The sequence below is a fragment of the Bubalus bubalis genome, chromosome 8 (genome assembly GCF_019923935.1).
Source record: "Bubalus bubalis isolate 160015118507 breed Murrah chromosome 8, NDDB_SH_1, whole genome shotgun sequence".
Taxonomy (NCBI): domain Eukaryota; kingdom Metazoa; phylum Chordata; class Mammalia; order Artiodactyla; family Bovidae; genus Bubalus; species Bubalus bubalis.
In genome coordinates, this window is record NC_059164.1 from 76,386,173 (window position 1) to 76,403,322 (window position 17,150).

The 17,150-nt window shown below is 52.2% G+C and overlaps 2 protein-coding genes across 3 annotated transcripts; both read left to right on the top strand.

Annotated features, from left to right (window-relative positions):
- Window positions 1-1,445: 1,445 nt before the first annotated feature.
- TMED4 (transmembrane p24 trafficking protein 4) lies at window positions 1,446-4,234 on the top strand. 2 transcript variants are annotated; one of them, XM_044946786.1, is made up of 5 exons: window positions 1,446-1,467; window positions 1,853-1,953; window positions 2,066-2,191; window positions 2,608-2,754; window positions 3,198-4,234. In XM_044946786.1, the coding sequence occupies exons 2-5, from the start codon at window positions 1,870-1,872 to the stop codon at window positions 3,345-3,347; spliced, it is 507 nt and encodes a 168-aa protein (XP_044802721.1). In that variant the 5' UTR covers window positions 1,446-1,467; window positions 1,853-1,869; the 3' UTR covers window positions 3,348-4,234. The 2 variants fall into 2 exon arrangements, with proteins under 2 accessions (XP_044802721.1, XP_044802720.1); XM_044946785.1 differs by lacking the exon at window positions 1,446-1,467 and adding an exon at window positions 1,474-1,660.
- Window positions 4,235-7,330: 3,096 nt separating this feature from the next.
- On the top strand, window positions 7,331-16,808 carry DDX56 (DEAD-box helicase 56). Its single transcript, XM_006051302.3, has 14 exons — window positions 7,331-7,480; window positions 7,571-7,732; window positions 8,735-8,895; window positions 9,041-9,211; window positions 9,325-9,415; window positions 10,028-10,272; window positions 10,586-10,705; window positions 11,191-11,304; window positions 11,400-11,494; window positions 11,911-11,984; window positions 12,121-12,210; window positions 12,915-13,020; window positions 15,598-15,671; window positions 16,088-16,808. Exons 1-14 carry the CDS (start codon window positions 7,421-7,423, stop codon window positions 16,163-16,165), a joined length of 1,641 nt encoding a protein of 546 aa, XP_006051364.1. The 5' UTR covers window positions 7,331-7,420; the 3' UTR covers window positions 16,166-16,808.
- The last annotated feature ends 342 nt before the right edge of the window (window positions 16,809-17,150 follow it).

The following is a 17,150-nucleotide window of genomic DNA, read 5'->3' on the forward strand; positions in this document are numbered from 1 at the left end:
AAATTTCCAGTTTCTAAAAAAAGAGCTTATTTTCCGTCCTCACCGCACAACTGCTGCTGCTCAGGAAAAGTTTCCTTGTAAAACTTCTTTAATGCCACTAGGATATTTGCCTTGGTTCAATCCTACTTTTTAAGAGAGAAATAGGAATATATCCAACTCTGCAGATTCCTGGGTGGGGAAGACCCCTGGAGAAGGAAATGGCAACTCACTCCAGTATTCTTGCCTGGAGAATCCCATGGACAGAACCTGGCAGGCTACAGTCCGTGAGGTCGCAAGAGCCGGACACGACTTAGTGACTAGCCCAACACAATACCAAGCACGATAAGAATGGTTTTTACAGGATTTGTGTTTAGGAAGGATGGGGAGCAGCTGAACAAGCTCTGGACCCCCACTTGCACTTGTCACGTGCCCATCAGACCCACAAGGCTGGATTTTGTTCTGCTTCACATCTCTCTCCACTCTGAGCCCTAAACCACTGTAAAACAGTGGAGCAGACCCACCGCCCAAAGGACTGCACGTTCCAAATCTTCACCTAGAAGACCATGAGCAGTTGGACAAGTTGAGAGAGAACAATAAGGGCTGGAAACAGGCGGAGACGCCGCCAAGCCTCGCCCTTTGGGTGCAGTCTAGTGACCACTGAACCATCTCTATTCGTCCCTCCTCCCACACATCTCTCACCTTTAGCCCAATCTCCACTTTCTCTTTCTGGTAAGCACCCCCGGGTGACTATCTGTGAGCACTTCGGTGTATACCCCTAGCAGAGGAGTGTCAGAAAATAATCATTGCCACACCGTCATCTCAAGTAACAAAACTGATCAACTAAAATCTGGAACACCTAAACCTGTTGGCGCCCCAGGGCTTGGAATACCGTTTCCTGTAGGTCTGTTTGGAGCCCCACCCAGGTGAGGCTTCCACCCCGGGGTCATGGCTTCCAAAGCCTCGGTGAGCCGCTACTCCAGGCGGCACCGAATGCGCCTGAGGCTCCTACACGATTTCTCACACCGGCATCCACCTAGTCGGGGTCTTGGGAACGGTCTGTCGGTCCCCGGATTCCGACTTTCCTTTTCTCGGTGGACCCCGAGTTCGGAAGCCTACGTCGACCCAATCTTCCGGATACGGGACCCACGCCTCGGCGCAGGCTGACGGGCAAGCAGCAGGGGCGAAGGAGGTGTCAACGTTTCCGTACTCTGGCTGCCACGCCGCGCTTGCTGGGAGCAGCGCGCAAGCGCGCGCATGCGCACTGAGCAGAAGCCGCTTGTTGGCAGTTGACGGAGCCCACTGCACCTCCAGAGAGCGGGAGGGACCAGCCAGTCTCCGGGCGTCCTGCGTGTGCGCACTGTCCCCTCGGCCCTGTAACTTGGTCGAAAAGACGCGGGCGGGGCGAGGCGGAGCGGACGTAAAGCGGGAGTCACCGCGCAAGCGCGTCCTGCGCCTGGTCTTTCTGCGTCGTCAGGGAGCGGGGCGCAGGTGCGCGCATGCGCACTGGGCAGAGGGCGCGCGTTGGCAGGTGTCTGGGCTGGGCGTCGGCGGGCAATGGGGTTGCCGGCGTTGCTGCTCCTTGCGCTGTGCGCCGCAAGCGCCCGGGGGCTTTATTTCCACATCGGCGAGACCGAAAAGCGCTGCTTCATCGAAGAAATTCCCGACGAGACCATGGTCATCGGTCAGGCGGGGCGAGGGTGGATCGGGCCCTGAGTTGTCCCCAAGACGCCGTCGGGCTCTCAGCTCGCAGCGGCACTCTGAGGACGCCGGACGGTGACCTGGAGAGCAGTGCCCCCGTCTGGCGTCCCGGGAGCCGCGGAGTGTGGGAGCTGGATGGACTAGGCGGGTTGTGACTGCTCTGTCTATTCCTCAGGGAACTACCGCACCCAAATGTGGGATAAGCAGAAGGAGGTCTTCCTGCCCTCGACCCCCGGCCTGGGCATGCACGTGGAGGTGAAGGACCCTGAAGGCAAGGTAGGGCCATCTTCACTAGAGCTCTTGGGGTGGACAGAGCTCATAAGACACGAGCTTGCACTTGGCGAGGTTAGAGTAAAGGTGTGGGCTTTCATTGACTACTCTGTTGCAGGTGGTGCTCTCCCGGCAGTACGGCTCAGAGGGCCGATTCACCTTCACTTCCCACACTCCTGGTGACCATCAGATCTGCCTGCACTCCAACTCTACCAGGATGGCTCTCTTTGCTGGCGGCAGACTGGTAACAGTTTTCTCTTGGCCAGAGCTCAGAATCTGTCACTTGGTTTCAAAGTTTTGATTTAGTAAAGAACCTGCCTGCCGATGCAGGAGACCAAGAGTCAGGAAGATCCTCTGGAGAAGGGCATGGCAACCCACTCCAGTATTCTTGCCTGGAGAACCCATGGACAGAGGAGCGTAGCTGGCTGTGGTCCACAAGGTCACAAAAAGTGAGACATAACTGAAGCGACTTAGCAAGCATGCACATCATTTATAACTCTTTGTGGCACAGTTACAAGTAAGAAATAGACGTTGCCCTCCTGTCCCACAAGGACAAGAGTATGTTCCATAGCCTGCAACAGACCATCAGAGATTGCATCACTTAGACATCATAACCTCAGAATGGCTCTGACTTTGGGGTTCAACCTTATTTCCTCCTAGCGTGTGCACCTAGACATCCAGGTTGGGGAGCATGCCAACAACTACCCTGAGATTGCTGCCAAGGATAAGCTGACAGAGCTGCAGCTCCGAGCCCGCCAGCTGCTTGATCAGGTGGAGCAGATCCAGAAGGAGCAGGATTACCAAAGGGTAAGGGCATGTCACTGTACTTGGCCATGGCAGTTGACCTTTATACCCATTACACCTCCTGGAAGTTGCTTCTTGGGGCTTTCCCTACTTGGGAAGCAGGCTGTTCAAAGACTGGAACAGAGGCTATCAGTGCAGATAGCCATTTTTCAGCTCTGTATAATAAAGTGTAGAGAGGACAGTTCACACTCTAGCAATAGCCATTGCCTGCCTCCTTATTTTGGGATCTTGGTTGAAATGGTTTAAGAGTGTGATTTCTGTCCTAGCAGAGAAGCTCATGGAGGGGCAGCATGTTACTTCCTTGGGGCACTCCCAGGGGAATCAGAGGCAGTATTTCAAAAGGTGTTTGGTCCCATAGTTGAGCAGTGGCATGGGAGGGAAGGACCTCACAACAGCTGAGACTGTCTCTCCCGCACATTTAATCCTGGGTCCATTGTCCTATGCAGTATCGTGAAGAGCGCTTCCGTCTGATCAGCGAGAGCACCAACCAGAGGGTCCTGTGGTGGTCCATCGCTCAGACCGTCATCCTCATCCTCACTGGCATCTGGCAGATGCGTCACCTCAAGAGCTTCTTTGAGGCCAAGAAGCTGGTGTAATGTCCTCACCATGTGATCCTTTCCTGTCACCTGAATTATTTGGTACTTTCCCCACCCAATATCTTATCCACCTGGATTCTGAGGGAAAAAAAAGTGAAAAAAGACTATAAGCCACAATGGTTCCATGGCAACAAAGCATTCAGATCAGCCACTTGTTAACACTGGTTTTCAAGGACACAGGACACTGGTCCAGGCTTTCAAAGATCTGTCTTGGGGTTTGTGCAGAGTTGGAACTGACCCAGGACTAAGTCTTGCTTCTTTCGCCTCCAGTGATTCCCCTCTTTCTCATAAAATGAGCAAATGAAAAACCCTCCTACTCCTTTAACCTTTCGTCTACTTACGAAGTAGGCGACCAAAATGCTCCACCGAGGAGGCCTGCCTCACTGCTCTGCTGTCAGTCCTGGGTTCACTCAGCAGCTTTGTGAATGTAAATAGGGGCGAAGGCCCCAGAGGATTGAAAAGTTTTTCTATATATTAGAACTATTTTTTGATAAAATTATATATTTTCCTTCCTAGTTGAAGTGTTACTGCCTTTGTGTGACTAGCTGGATACCAGTGCAGTCCCTTCTGCATTGTTTATGCACACATCCTTGATAACTACCATGGCAGCTCCCAGGACTTCAGCTTTCAGGCCAGAGAGCAGATGTCACAGCTGCTCTCAAGGCCTAATCAGAGGGCCAGGCAGGGAATTCTCCAGGACACCTGTGGTTTACATCACACAGGGCCTGAATTCAAGAGTGAGGCAGTGACAGCTCACACAAGGCAGGACACTCTTACCCTCCCGTTTCCCTTAACTTTTATTTAAGCTGTGGTAAATGTTTTTCTCGCGGGAACCAGATTTGGTTCTTTATACAGATTTTTCCAGTGAAATAAAACGTGTTGTAGTAGCTGTGTTTGAAATGAAATAAAGAGGCCGTGGGCAGAGGGGAGGCACAAAAGGAGATGGAAGAAAAGCTTTTGGTCTGGATGCTTCTGCAGCTGACCAGGAGTGGACCTCGGCATGCGGGCTTGTGAGGCTAGGGTGCGGGAACAGACAGGGTGGTGGCAACCACAGGGCAACCACATAGGCCTGTCAGCAAGGAATCCTGTGAAGAGATTAAGTATCTATTTCTTAGCTCCCTGGAATCATAAGTGTAAACACATCTTAGCATACTTCTCTCGTGCCTTTCTGCCATATAAAACTTAATACTATTAGGTGCCCATTCTTGATATTTTATTTCATGGTTTTATTTATTTAAAATACATTATTTATCTGACATACAAAACTAAATTCTTCCCTTGTTTTTATCTTCCATACTATTCTACATGTGTATCTATTTTTCCTTACAAAAGTATAAGCAATTTAATTTTATAGACCTTTTCACTTAATATTTTTGTAAATATTTAAGAAATTCCAATTTGGGGTGACCACGTTAACGGTTCAGTGTGGTGAAACACCATAAATGACTCATCCAAAATTATTTGGATATTTACCATAATATTCTTCATGTTAGAATTAATGGAAAATGAGGTGGCCTTGAAACTAGTTCATGTGTAGACCTCTGGCCTGAGGCTCTTTAGAAGCATGGGACATGTCAGGAAGGGAACACACGTCTGCTCTGTGGCTGTTACTAGGAATCTACCCAGCAAAGCACACTGGCGTCTAGGCTGTAGGAATACAGGAAGTAGTCTGTCCATCTGTGCATCTCAATTATGCTGATGGGTCAGTACGTACTCGGTTTCTCCTCTTGTGAATTTTTGATAGGGGAATGGAGTGAAGACAAAGGTGGGAGTATATCACACCTTTACACTGGTGGGACAGTTGGAATCTTGATTGCCAGAGGATAGGCTAATCGGTGGTAGGTGTGAGGAAAATTTTCCACATTGGTGTGTGGCATTCACAGACACCACAGAGCCTAGGAAAATTTTTAAAAAATAATTCAAGCTACATCCAAGGAATTCTGGGGACCTTTTCCCCCAATACTACCCTGATTCCATTCTGAAGTTCTTGCTTTCTTAGGTTATAAAACATCCTTACCAAATAGCCTTCTATCCTTATACAAAAAGGCTGTGGGGGCACAGGACTCTTTGTACTCACCCCATTATCCCTGGCCCAGTCCCCATCTCCATGTTTTGGTTCCAGCCTCACTTTACCTGTGGTGCTCTCAGTTCTCACCCTAATAACACCCAGAGCCTGACTTCTGGATCTCATGCTGGGTCCATGTCAGAATAGATGCATAGGGTCACCTGAGAAACTCATCCATATAGATTCCTGAGCAACATTTACGTCCAGTCTGACTAAGTTTATGTTTGGTGTGGTGTGGTAGGCAGAATGGGCATCCCTGGTGGCTCAGACGGTAAAGAATCGGCCAACAATGCAGGAGACCCAGGTTCAATCCCTGGGTTGGGAAGATCCCCTGGAGAGGGGAATGGCAACCCATACCAGTATTCTTGCCTGGAGAATTCCACGGACAGAGGAGCCTGGCAGGCTACAGTCTATGCGGTCACAAAGAGATGGACATCCTGCATCCCCGTTAACACACATGGTAGGCAGACTAATAACTTCCCAATAATATCCAACTAGATGTACTAATTCCTGAAACCTGTGAATATGTTACCAAACGTGGCAAAGAGAAATTAAGGTTGCTATCATCTGCTTTTAAAATAAGGAGATTATCCTGAATTATCTGGGAGGGCCGAATGTCATAACAAAGGTTCTTGAAAAATGCAAGAGGGAAGCAAAAGAAGGTTGTAATGATATGACACAAGGACTCAACCCTCCATTAACAGCTTTGAAAATAGAACAAGGGGGCCACATGTAAAGCTGTGAAAGGTAAAAAAAAAAACAATGATTCCTTTAGAACCTCCAGAAGGGAATGGAGCCCCACCAACCTCCTGATTTAAGCTTAGAGAGGCCTTGTCACACTTATGACCTATAGAACTGTAAAATAGTAAGTCTGTGTTAAGCCACCAAATTTATGATGATTTGTTACAGGAGCAATAGCAAACAGATATAAGTGGGGACCAAAAAATCCCCCCCTTTTTTTTGGCTGAGTCTTACTGCTTGCGGAATCTCAGTCCCCCAAAAGGAAATGAATCCAGGCCACAGCAGTGAAAGCCTGGAATCCTAACCACCAGACCTGCAGGGAACGCTGAAGAATTATTATTTTTAACCACGCTGTGCAGGCAACACAGGTTGCTACCTTTGGGAACCCCAGAGCAACCTACCTTCCTCTTTTCTTATGCTACTCATTCTTCCAAACTTCATTCTTGGACAGTTCAATTGTTATAGCCTGTCCTTGTTCTGCCTGTGACCCTAAACCTTAGCCCAGCCCCGGTGGACTCTATTATATGCTGGTACACCCAGTGTCACTTGCTTTTTACTCTGAAAGCCATTGCGTTTGATTCCCACGTTCCCACCACTGCTACAGGCAAACAACCCTGGAACACATATGCTGGTGCACTTTTCCTAAGCATAGTCGGTGGCAGAGCAATTAATGCTTGCACATAAACCTGATAGAGATCCCCCAGATGCATAATGGCAGGAAAGGGCGCAGGACTCACCAGTATTTCCCAAACGTGGTAAGGTACCACCCGCGGCATCCCTTTTCTTAGGCAGTACACAGACGAGCATTCTAAACATTGATGTATTTGCCAATATAACTACAACTAATACTGGCATAATTGCTAGGGCGAGGCTGTTAAAAATCAAGCGCTAGATGAAGGTAAAGCCATAAACATGCAACCTGGTGGAGAAACTGGAGGATTGTGTGGCCGGTGTCGGTGGGCGAAGGCGGGCACGGAGGGGACCTCACCCACCTCCACGGAGCCCCGCCTCTGCCGCAGGTAACCCTAACCCAAAACGCCATTTAGAGGTAGTGTCAGGGGACTGGCAAGGACCCGTGGGCTCTCCGCCGCCCGCCGCCTCTCCCAGACCCCACAGACAGAGCGCAGCAGCCGCCGCAGAGCCTAGCCAGAACACCGGAAGCCATGGCCAACTCCTTTGAAACTGATTGGCTGCTGCTTTGACCGGCTCACGCGTCGTGTCGTGCTCTTCCTGTCGCGCCTGCGCGCTGTCACTACAGAGCAGCAGCATGGAGGATCCGGAATCGTTGGGCTTCGAACACATGGGCCTGGACCACCGGCTCCTACAGGTACCGGGGAGGGCTGAGGAGCCGAACCGACGGTGGATGGGAGCGGTGGCAGGGCAGCACGCCGCCTGAGCCGTCCCTTGTCTCTCCTAGGCCGTCACTGATCTGGGCTGGTCGCGACCCACGTTGATCCAGGAGAAGGCCATCCCGCTGGCGCTGGAGGGGAAGGACCTCCTGGCTCGCGCCCGCACCGGTTCCGGGAAGACCGCCGCTTATGCCATTCCTATGCTACAGCTGCTGCTCCACAGGAAGGCGGTGAGTCGGGGGAGGGGCCTCAAAGGCCGAGAAAGGGAGATGCAGGCGTTTGAGTTCCGTTGTGCCCTCTTGGAAGGCTGTGCCGGCCACCCTCACGCACCCGTCTTCCCCAAGAGCCGGGTTTTCTTTGGATCTCTTACACATGAAGGCTGGTCTAAGAGAACCTGATGATTTTCTGGTAAACGCTCTGAACTGGGATTCAGGTTACTTGGGTTCTAGTCCAGGCTTTGCGACCATTATTCTTTGTACTCAGTTCAGTCTCTCAGTCGTGTCTGACTCTGCGACACCTGGACTGCAGCAAGCCAGGCTTCCCTGTCCATCACCAACTCCCGGAGCTTACTCAAACTCATGTCCATGGAGTCGGTGATGCCATTCAACCATCTAATCCTTTGTCATCCCCTTCTCCCACCTTCAGTCTTTCCCGGCATCAGGGTCTTTTCCAATGAGTCAGTTCTTCACATCAGGTGGCCGAAGTATTGGAGTTTCAGCTTCAGTATCAGTCCTTCCAATGAACATTCAGGACTGATTTCCTTTAGGATGGACTAGTTTGGTCTCCTGTCTGGCTCCTCCAGATCCTAGTTGAGGCATCTTCCTTCTTCCTTACGGCATGTGGGAATCCTTAGTAGTGCCATGTGAACTCTTAGTTGTGGCAGGCAGGATCTAGTTCCCTGACCAGGGATTGAACCTGAGCCTATTGGGAGCACAGAGTCTTAGCTACTGGACCACCAGAGAAGTAACTGGTGGTTCACCAGTAACTGGCACATTTTAAGTAACTTTCTAACGATAAAGTAAGTTATCCTTTTTGAGTTCAGTGCCTGGGGAAAGGGCCTTGTTATCTACATTCAGAGATGGGTAAAGTAAGTGAAGGGGTGATCAAAGCACAACTAGATTGTTGTGTTGAAGTCATAGTACGTGATCAGATTGCCTGGAAGAGGTAGAGAAAAGCATCTGGTGGCCATGATGATAACTGACTGGCTGAAGTCTTTAATTCGTGTCTTGCAGACAGGCCCTGTGGTGGAGCAGGCTGTGAGAGCCCTTGTCCTTGTGCCGACTAAGGAGCTGGCAAGGCAGGCCCAATCCATGATTCAGCAACTGGCTGCCTACTGTGCTCGAGACATCCGGGTGGCCAACGTCTCAGCCGCTGAAGACTCAGCCTCTCAGAGGTGGGTTAGAACACCAGGACTGTGAGGGAATGAATCTGCACTGGAATGTGGGATGGGGTTTTTGTGCAGCAAAAACGAAATCTGATTTGGGGTGAGGTCCCAGCTGCTACCTTCTACTTAATACTGAGGTGTTGCCTATCTACAGAGCTGTGCTGATGGAGAAGCCCGATGTGGTGGTGGGGACTCCATCCCGCATATTAAACCACTTGCAGCAAGACAACTTGAAGCTTCGAGACTCCATGGAGCTGCTGGTGGTCGATGAGGCTGATCTTCTTTTCTCCTTTGGCTTTGAGGAGGAACTTAAGAGTCTTCTCTGGTAAGGAGAAAGGGTGGTGAATACACAATAGGGCCTGGAGTGAGGGGGCCCATTCAGCTGCCCCCATTAGAGGCCTTAGAATTGGAGTTTGATGGGGCTCTGTTTCATTTTAGTCACTTGCCCCGGATTTACCAGGCTTTTCTGATGTCAGCTACTTTTAATGAGGATGTGCAAGCACTTAAGGAGCTGGTACTACATAACCCGGTAAGGGCCCCGTGGGACCATTGGGAGACTCAGAGGACTCACTCCTGCCGTCTCAAAGGAACCCTTTGTTATTTGGGGTGGGAAACTCCTCGTTTAGTATTCCTGGTTCTGAGGCACTAGAAGTCCGATGTTAGGCACTCCTGTATCCTCCAACCTAAAGTCACTATGTAGTCCCAGGTATCTGCTGGCTTCAAACCATGCTTTGCCTAAAGGCCTGATCAGGGACCCCCAAGGGGCAGAAAGGGTGCTCTGAGTGGCACGATCAAAATTCTCCCCTTATGTGAACTTTACTCTTCTAAAAGTGAGTGGCACGATCAAAATTCTCCCCTTATGTGAACTTTACTCTTCTAAAAGGTTGCTACTGTAGGGGTTTTCTTCTCACTCTAGTCATTTATAGTGTGTTTCACTTTGATTTATGCCCCAAATTGTGTGTAGTTTTATGTCCTTTGTAAACTGCAGTAGTTAGTATACTTTGAATTCTGACATTACACAGTTGGAAGGGACCCAGGGCACCCTCCACTAACACACCAGCGCTGTGGTTGGCAAGCCAGCGGCTTGCAGTAGCATTTCTGTGTTCTTTTTTTTCCTGACCACAGGCCTGTCCTCCCCTAGGTTACCCTCAAGTTACAGGAGTCCCAGCTACCAGGGCCAGACCAGTTACAGCAGTTTCAGGTGGTCTGTGAGACTGAGGAAGACAAATTTCTGTTGCTGTATGCCCTGCTCAAGCTGTCGTTGATTCGGGGAAAGTCTCTGCTCTTTGTCAACACTCTGGAGCGGAGTTACCGGCTGCGCCTATTCCTGGAGCAATTCAGCATCCCCGCCTGTGTGCTCAATGGAGAGCTTCCACTACGCTCCAGGTGTGCCGACTCCCATGTCTTGGTTGAACGTGAAGATGGAAAAGGGGAGACACAGTCGCTCTTCCTGTTTCTTAAGTGCTTAGTGGATTGAGGGCCCCGGGCTTGACTGATCCTCAATGACTATCTCTCACAACTCTGCAATACCAACTATAATTCCATCTTCACTTGGCGAGATTGAAGCACAAAGATTAAGTTGGGGAAGAATTGAAGAAGAGGGAAGAGTCAGAAAGGATGACCGTTATGACCAGGCGGAGGGTGGAGGAGGGACCTCCAGTGCTCTTAGGTCTGACTTTTGTCTGCTCTTGGGCCACAGGTGCCACATCATCTCGCAGTTCAACCAAGGCTTCTACGACTGCGTCATAGCAACAGATGCTGAAGTCCTGGGGCCTCCAGTCAAGGGCAAGCATCGGGGCAAAGGACCCAAGCGGGACAAGTGAGTCCACTTTCATCTCCTCTCAGCCCTTGCCAGGGAGAGCCACCTTTCAGAAGACTGGGAAACTAGCATGTGGGGGCAGGAGTGAAGGGCGCACAGGCCTGCACTTCGTGGGCAGCACGAACGGCCATTCTGCCTGACTTGCTGGCGTGCTGTCATCCTGTGAGGAAGGTGGCTCAGCCTCCACTAGCTGTGACTTGCAGGAAGGATCTTTCTTCGGGAGAAAGGGAGCCACCAGCCTCTGTCTGCCTCTTGGGTGGGCTGGCTTGGAGTGGTTCTCGGGTTGCCCTGTGGGCAGTGAGTTCCGGGGTTTGGCTGCCCCCACTACCCTAGCTCCAGTTATGATGTTTAAGAATCTTCCTCAGAGGAGTGTCTTGTAATTCCATACCAGGCTTTGTTGAGCGATCATGCTGATTAAATAAGTTTGAGAACATGGCCTCTGAGGAGAGGAGGGCTCAGTTTGAGGTTGGCATGTTTTCTTACAGGGCTTCTGATCCGGAGGCAGGCGTGGCGCGGGGCATAGACTTCCACCACGTATGTGCTGTGCTCAACTTTGATCTCCCCCCCTCCCCCGAGGCCTACATACACAGGGCTGGCAGGTAGGAGAACTGAGGCGTAGTGGACTGGGCACCTGGGCTGTGGGCACACTGTGGGACACAGCCAGAGACACGGGCTGGGTTGTCTTTCCTTGCAGGACGGCACGTGCCAACAACCCCGGCATAGTCTTGACCTTCGTGCTGCCCACAGAGCAGTCTCAGCTGGGCAAGATTGAGGAGCTTCTCAGTGGAGGTAAGAGCCCCGCCCTCACTGACCTGAGAGAGGGCCAGGCTTCTGTTGTGACACTTTAAACTTCAAGGTCTGGTGCTCCTTAGTGCTCCGTGGCTGTCATTGCACATACTTTGTGGCTAGAGTGGCCTCAGAGTAGGAGAGTAGGCGAGTGGGCAGGTCCTAAGGCTGAGAGGTATGACAGGACCTGGGACGTGGGGACAGGAAACTGCCCTGGCTGCAGCAGGGTGGATCCCCTGTCGTGAACTGTCCATGAGACCCAGGGTTTTTGCTGCACGTCTGCATTGTGGGAAAGAGTGGGCTGGATCCCCGGCTGCCTCACCCCAGGGAGCAGACGTGGGAGGTTCTGAGCAGAAGGCCTGCATAGACCCTGCCCAAGCCTTCAGTCTGCAGGACCCTCACTGCAGTCTTCTCTGCAGACAGTGGGGCCCCTGTCCTGCTTCCTTACCAGTTCCACATGGAGGAGATCGAGGGCTTCCGCTACCGCTGCAGGGTGAGTGGGGCCCTGTGGGGATGTGGGTACTTGGGGCTCCTCTAGGACCCACAGTCAGGCCCTTGTTGTTCAGCACCCTGGCAGGAGGGCGGGCTCAGGCAGCCCTGCCATGTTGACCTTTGATGTCTGCCCCCAGGATGCCATGCGCTCAGTGACTAAACAAGCCATCCGTGAGGCAAGGCTGAAGGAGATCAAAGAGGAGCTCCTGCACTCAGAGAAGCTCAAAGTAAGGGGCTGTGGTCGGGGTGGGTGGGCAAAGGGGAGGCTTCAGGGCATCGCCCGTCCTGGAGGCCAGGGGCAAAGCTGTGAGTGTGAGAGGCAGTGAACTGGGCAGCAGACCGTGCCTTTAGCAGGTCATGGGGAGGAAACAGGCCAACAGTGAGTAAGGATGCCTGCTGTCCTGCTGGGAGGTGAATTGGCCGAGTTTCTGAGGTGGACAGTGGCTGTGTCCATCAGAAGCACAGCTTCTGAGGTTTATTCTCATGACACAGTAGTAAGAGTTGTGTGAGGTCACAACTGTATGGGTGCCTGCGTTCCGTTGCGATTCTCAAGGTGGAAACACCAGGGAGTCCACCCTGGGGACGCAGTAAACCGAGTCAGGTGCATTCATGCAGCATGCATTACACAGAAAAGGAGGAGGCAGCTGTTTATGTGTCAGTTAGAAGGTGCACGGCCATGGAGTGGTTCCCTGTGAGGAGGGGGTGGCGTGCTCCTAACTGCCCCCACCGAATAGGGAGTGAGAACGGGGACACATGCCTGAGCTGCCTCTGGGAGGGGGCCCCAGTGACAAGGCAGTGGGAAATCTCAGCCTTAACAATTGGAACAAAGGCTACCTGTTCAAAAACTCCCCTGTTAAAAAAAAAAACAAAAAACCCATGAAATTACAAAAGGAGGACCGACCATGCAGTGCCTGCTTTTCTCCCCTGCCAGACATACTTTGAAGACAATCCGAGGGACCTCCAATTGCTGCGGCACGACCTGCCCTTACACCCCGCTGTGGTAAAGCCTCACCTGGGCAACGTCCCTGACTACCTGGGTGAGCAGGGCTGGGGGCGGGCTGCGCATTCATCCCTGGGCTGCTGTGCGCTAGGGTGACACAACCATGGGATCTGGGCAGTGAGCATGGACACAGACGTAACTCTGCACAGTCCCCCTGGGTAGGCGTTGCTCTCTTTGTGGGGGAGACAGGAAACCAGCACTCTGCCTTCAAGGAGACAGCACTCTGCCCCTTCAAGGCCAGGGGTCTCACATCTAGAGCCTGGTCCTGTGAAAGAGCGAGCCAGTACCTGGCCAAGCAGCCTCCTGTGTGTAGAAGGGAGTGACCGGGTATGGTGTGGGAGTCGCGAGTAGGAGACAGTGCCACTTGTGCTGGAGGAGGTTTAGGGTTAGTGACCAGGCCAAGCTGGGCTTGGGTGTCTGAGTCCAGAACATTTGACCGGGGACACGGGGGGTGGGAAATAGAGAATAGACCTGCCTGAGCCTTGTGGGGATGAGGGATATTGGGATCACAGTTATGAGGTCAAGGATGGACCCCAAGAGGGACTTCCCTGGTGGTTCAGTGGTTAAGACTCTGAACAGAGAACATGGGTTTGATGTTTAATCCCTGGCCAGGGAACTAAGATCCCACATCCTTCATGCTGCATGGCACAGCCAAGAAAAGAATGGATCCCAAGAGTGGTTTCTATGGTGTAGATGAGACCAAAACCCAGCTGATGTGTTCAGGAGCCTTGCTCCCTTTGCACCTGGTAATGATACTCCTTGTGTCTTTGGTAACGGATATGTGTGAGTTTTATGCTGAAGATGTTTAGTGGATTAAGGAAGCAGAGAAGTGAGTGCAGACCCATTTTCCTGGTACCCCTGTGGATTAGCGTAAGCTGGTGGATATGGCAAGGAGAACCTCAAGCAAGTGGATGGGAAAGATCCAGGAGAGATGGGAAAATGCCAGAGAGATGGGGCCAGGTTCCCCAGGAAGTGAACTCTAAGGGATACCAACCAAGGTCGTGGTCTGAGGACTGAGGAGGGGAAGAGGGGAGGAGTGGGTGTGATCTTGGGTGGCTTTTGGGTGGTCTGTGTGGCAGCTTGAAGTGGGATCCCAGTTCCCTGAGTATGAATTGAACTTAGACCACAGCGGTGAAGGTGCTGTATCCTAACTGTACTAGACCACCCAGAGACTTCTGGCTGGGAGCAGGGCGCTGGCTCTTGCCTGGTTTGAAGAAAGAATTTGGGGAAAAGTTAAACAACAACAAAAAAGGCAAGTGAAGTGTTTATTAGGAGAGAAGAGAGATGTGGAGAAAGGATGGGTGGACTGCGAGAGAAGTAGCCATGAGCTTTTTTTTTTTTAATTTGTTTATTCTTGGTTGCTCTGAGTCTTCATTGCGTTTTCTTGGGCTTTCTCTAGTTGCGGCGAGTGGGGGCTACTCTTCGTTTCAGTGTTTGGGCTTCTCGTTGCCACGGCTTCTGTTGCGGGGCACCATGGACTTAGTTGCCTCACGGTCCATGGGATCTTTCAGAACCAGGAATCAAACCTGCATCCCCTGTATTGGCAGATGGACTCTTAACCACTGGACCACCAGGGAAGTCCCTTTCGGGATGGTTTAGACCACTTATGTAGAGGCAGTTTTCTGATTTTCATCTGGCCAGTCATCTTGCATTATGTGGCTCCGAGTCCGTATCAGGTCTGACTCAGGGCCCTCCTGGATGTGCAAGCGCATCTTTTAGACAAGGTGAATCCCAGTGCCAGGCTTTTCGGAGGCTGGCAGACCTTATGGTCTAGTGCCCCCTCCCCTGAGGCGCCTTTTTGTGCTGGCATAGTCTGGGAGGTCTCCTTGACCCCATGAATGAAGAATACATGGTCTCCTTAATTTTTTACCTAGGCAGGGCTTGCTTAGCTCCTTTCTGTTATTGCTGTTCCCATTATCTTGAAGTGTCCTCAGGAGACAAAGTCCAGCTACTTACACTGTTCCTGTTGTTATTTTTATTTTCAAAGTGTTAACAGGAAACTAGTTGTAAATGTTTAACCTGGGGCCCATCTGTCTCCTGCCTTAGAAGGGAATCGCATCCTCTCTTGTCACACAGGAGCAGAGTCATTGCCCCAAACCTTTGGCCTTTAGGGGTCGGGGTGACGTGGGAGGGTGTGGTGGTGTGGTGCTCAGAGGCCTGTCAGGACCTGTGTGGCCTGGCTGGAGGGGACCCTGAGCTATGCCCTGGGTCGGTGAGAGGACAGAGGCCAGGGGTCATGTAGCAGGTCCCGAGCAGTGATGGGGGCACCTGACAGGTGAGGGGGGGTATGGGAGGAAGGACCGCGGAGGAAGGAATTATGTGAAGACTGCTTTTCTATTTTAGCAGCATTTTCTTTCTTAATTTTCCTTCTGTTGTTTCACACTTACTGTGACACATACTGCAGAGACATGTTTTAGTGGACATCCCTGGGGACAGCGGTGTGAACCTAGATAGTCGTGTGTTCTTAGGATTGCAGTGAGGATCGGAGTGCCAGGCCCCGGGTCAGGAGGGGAGCGCACGCTGGGAGCCACTGGAGGTGGAGCCGGCGGGAGAGGGGGTGGGAGCAGGCACACAGGGCGCCGGGGGCAGCCGCTGAGCCGGCCGTCTTTTCCAGTTCCTCCTGCTCTGCGCGGCCTCGTCCACCCTCACAAGAAGCGGAAGAAGCCCCTCGCCTCTAAGAAGGCCAAGGTATGTCCCCTGGGGCCTTGGTGACGGCTGCAGGCCCCCCCCTCCCCAATCTGGTTCCCTTGTCACCAGGGTGTGCTTGGTGTGTTTGCCCCTTGTCCTCAGGAGGGAGGAAGGAGAATCGGCCCCATACCCCTGGCCGCTGGCAAGAGTTGTGGGGGCCGGGGCTTTCCCTTGGCCATCATGAGCAGCTTCCAGAGCAAAGGAGAACCTGCTGTCCTGGCCCCACTGCCCTCCTCGTCCTCCATGCTGCAGGAGGAGGAAGGTGGGCGCCTGCGGTGCTGGAAGCAGCACCTGTCCTTGGCTCGCGGCCTGCAGGGCCTGCCAAGTAGCAGTACCACCCACTTCTCCGAGTCTGTCTCGTTATGTGCAGACAGACGTCTGCTCCCCACAGTCAATCGGTAACTTTGCCCCCGCAGAAGGCAAAGACACAGAACCCACTGCGAAGCTTCAAGCACAGAGGAGAGAAATGCAGACCCACAGCAGCACCCTCCTGAGGTTGTTCAGGCAGCCTTGGCTGCCTTCCCAGGCTCTCCCCAGGCTGGAGTGTGGAGCAGGCCTCCCTGCTGGAGGAAGCTTGATTCTCAGACTGGATGGACTGGATTCGGGGCAGGCGGAACTGTGGCCCTCCAGACGGATGGCCAGGCTGGTGCTTTGCCCATAACAACAGAATAAAGATTCTAGCTGCCCTAGTTTGTGCCTCCTGCCTGTAGGAAGGAGCCATCGAAACCTTGGGAATCAGAAACCACTTCCAGGAAGCAGCACCTGGCTCTTTGCCTGCTGTGCGCAGTGCCTCCTTGGCCAGAAGAGGTCAGCCTTGCAGCGCTGCAACCTGGAGCCCTCCGGCCCGGAGACACCTGCTGGCATCTGGCTCTCTGGCCTTAGCACCAGCTGCTCCTGTGGGCTTTCTCTCTGAGATCAGGCTGACGCCTCCCTTCTCTGAACCTGGGAACCACTTTTTGCCTCCTGGAAAGATGGGCCTGCCTGATGACACCTCTTTCTCCATGGAACGTTGTAAATTCAGCCTTCTACTCCCTCAGGCAGCCAGGGACAGCTGTCTCTGCTCCTGAACTGCTCTGCTCTGTTTGGCACTCTTGTGTATGTGTGTGTTTAATTAATTAATTAATTTGGCTGCAAGGAGTCTTAGTTGCGGCACGTGTGATCTTTTTTTATTGTGGCATGTGAGACCTAGTTCTTCCTGACCAGGCATCAAACCTGGACCCCTTGCATTGGGAGCGTGGAATCTTAGCCACTGGACCACCAGAAAAGTCCCACCTGGCTGTGTTCTAAGCGCATGAGTGACAGTGTGACACGCACATGCCCTGTCCATTTGCTCTCAGCCCACCTGCAAGGTTCTGATGGCAGGGTCCCAGCTCATATCTGGGCCTCCCAGCTGCTGTCTGGAGGAGGGGGATGCTGCTGATGACTGTGTCCTTTATTGTGCCCGCTTATCACAGTGTCACCGTCACCCACTTACCAGGC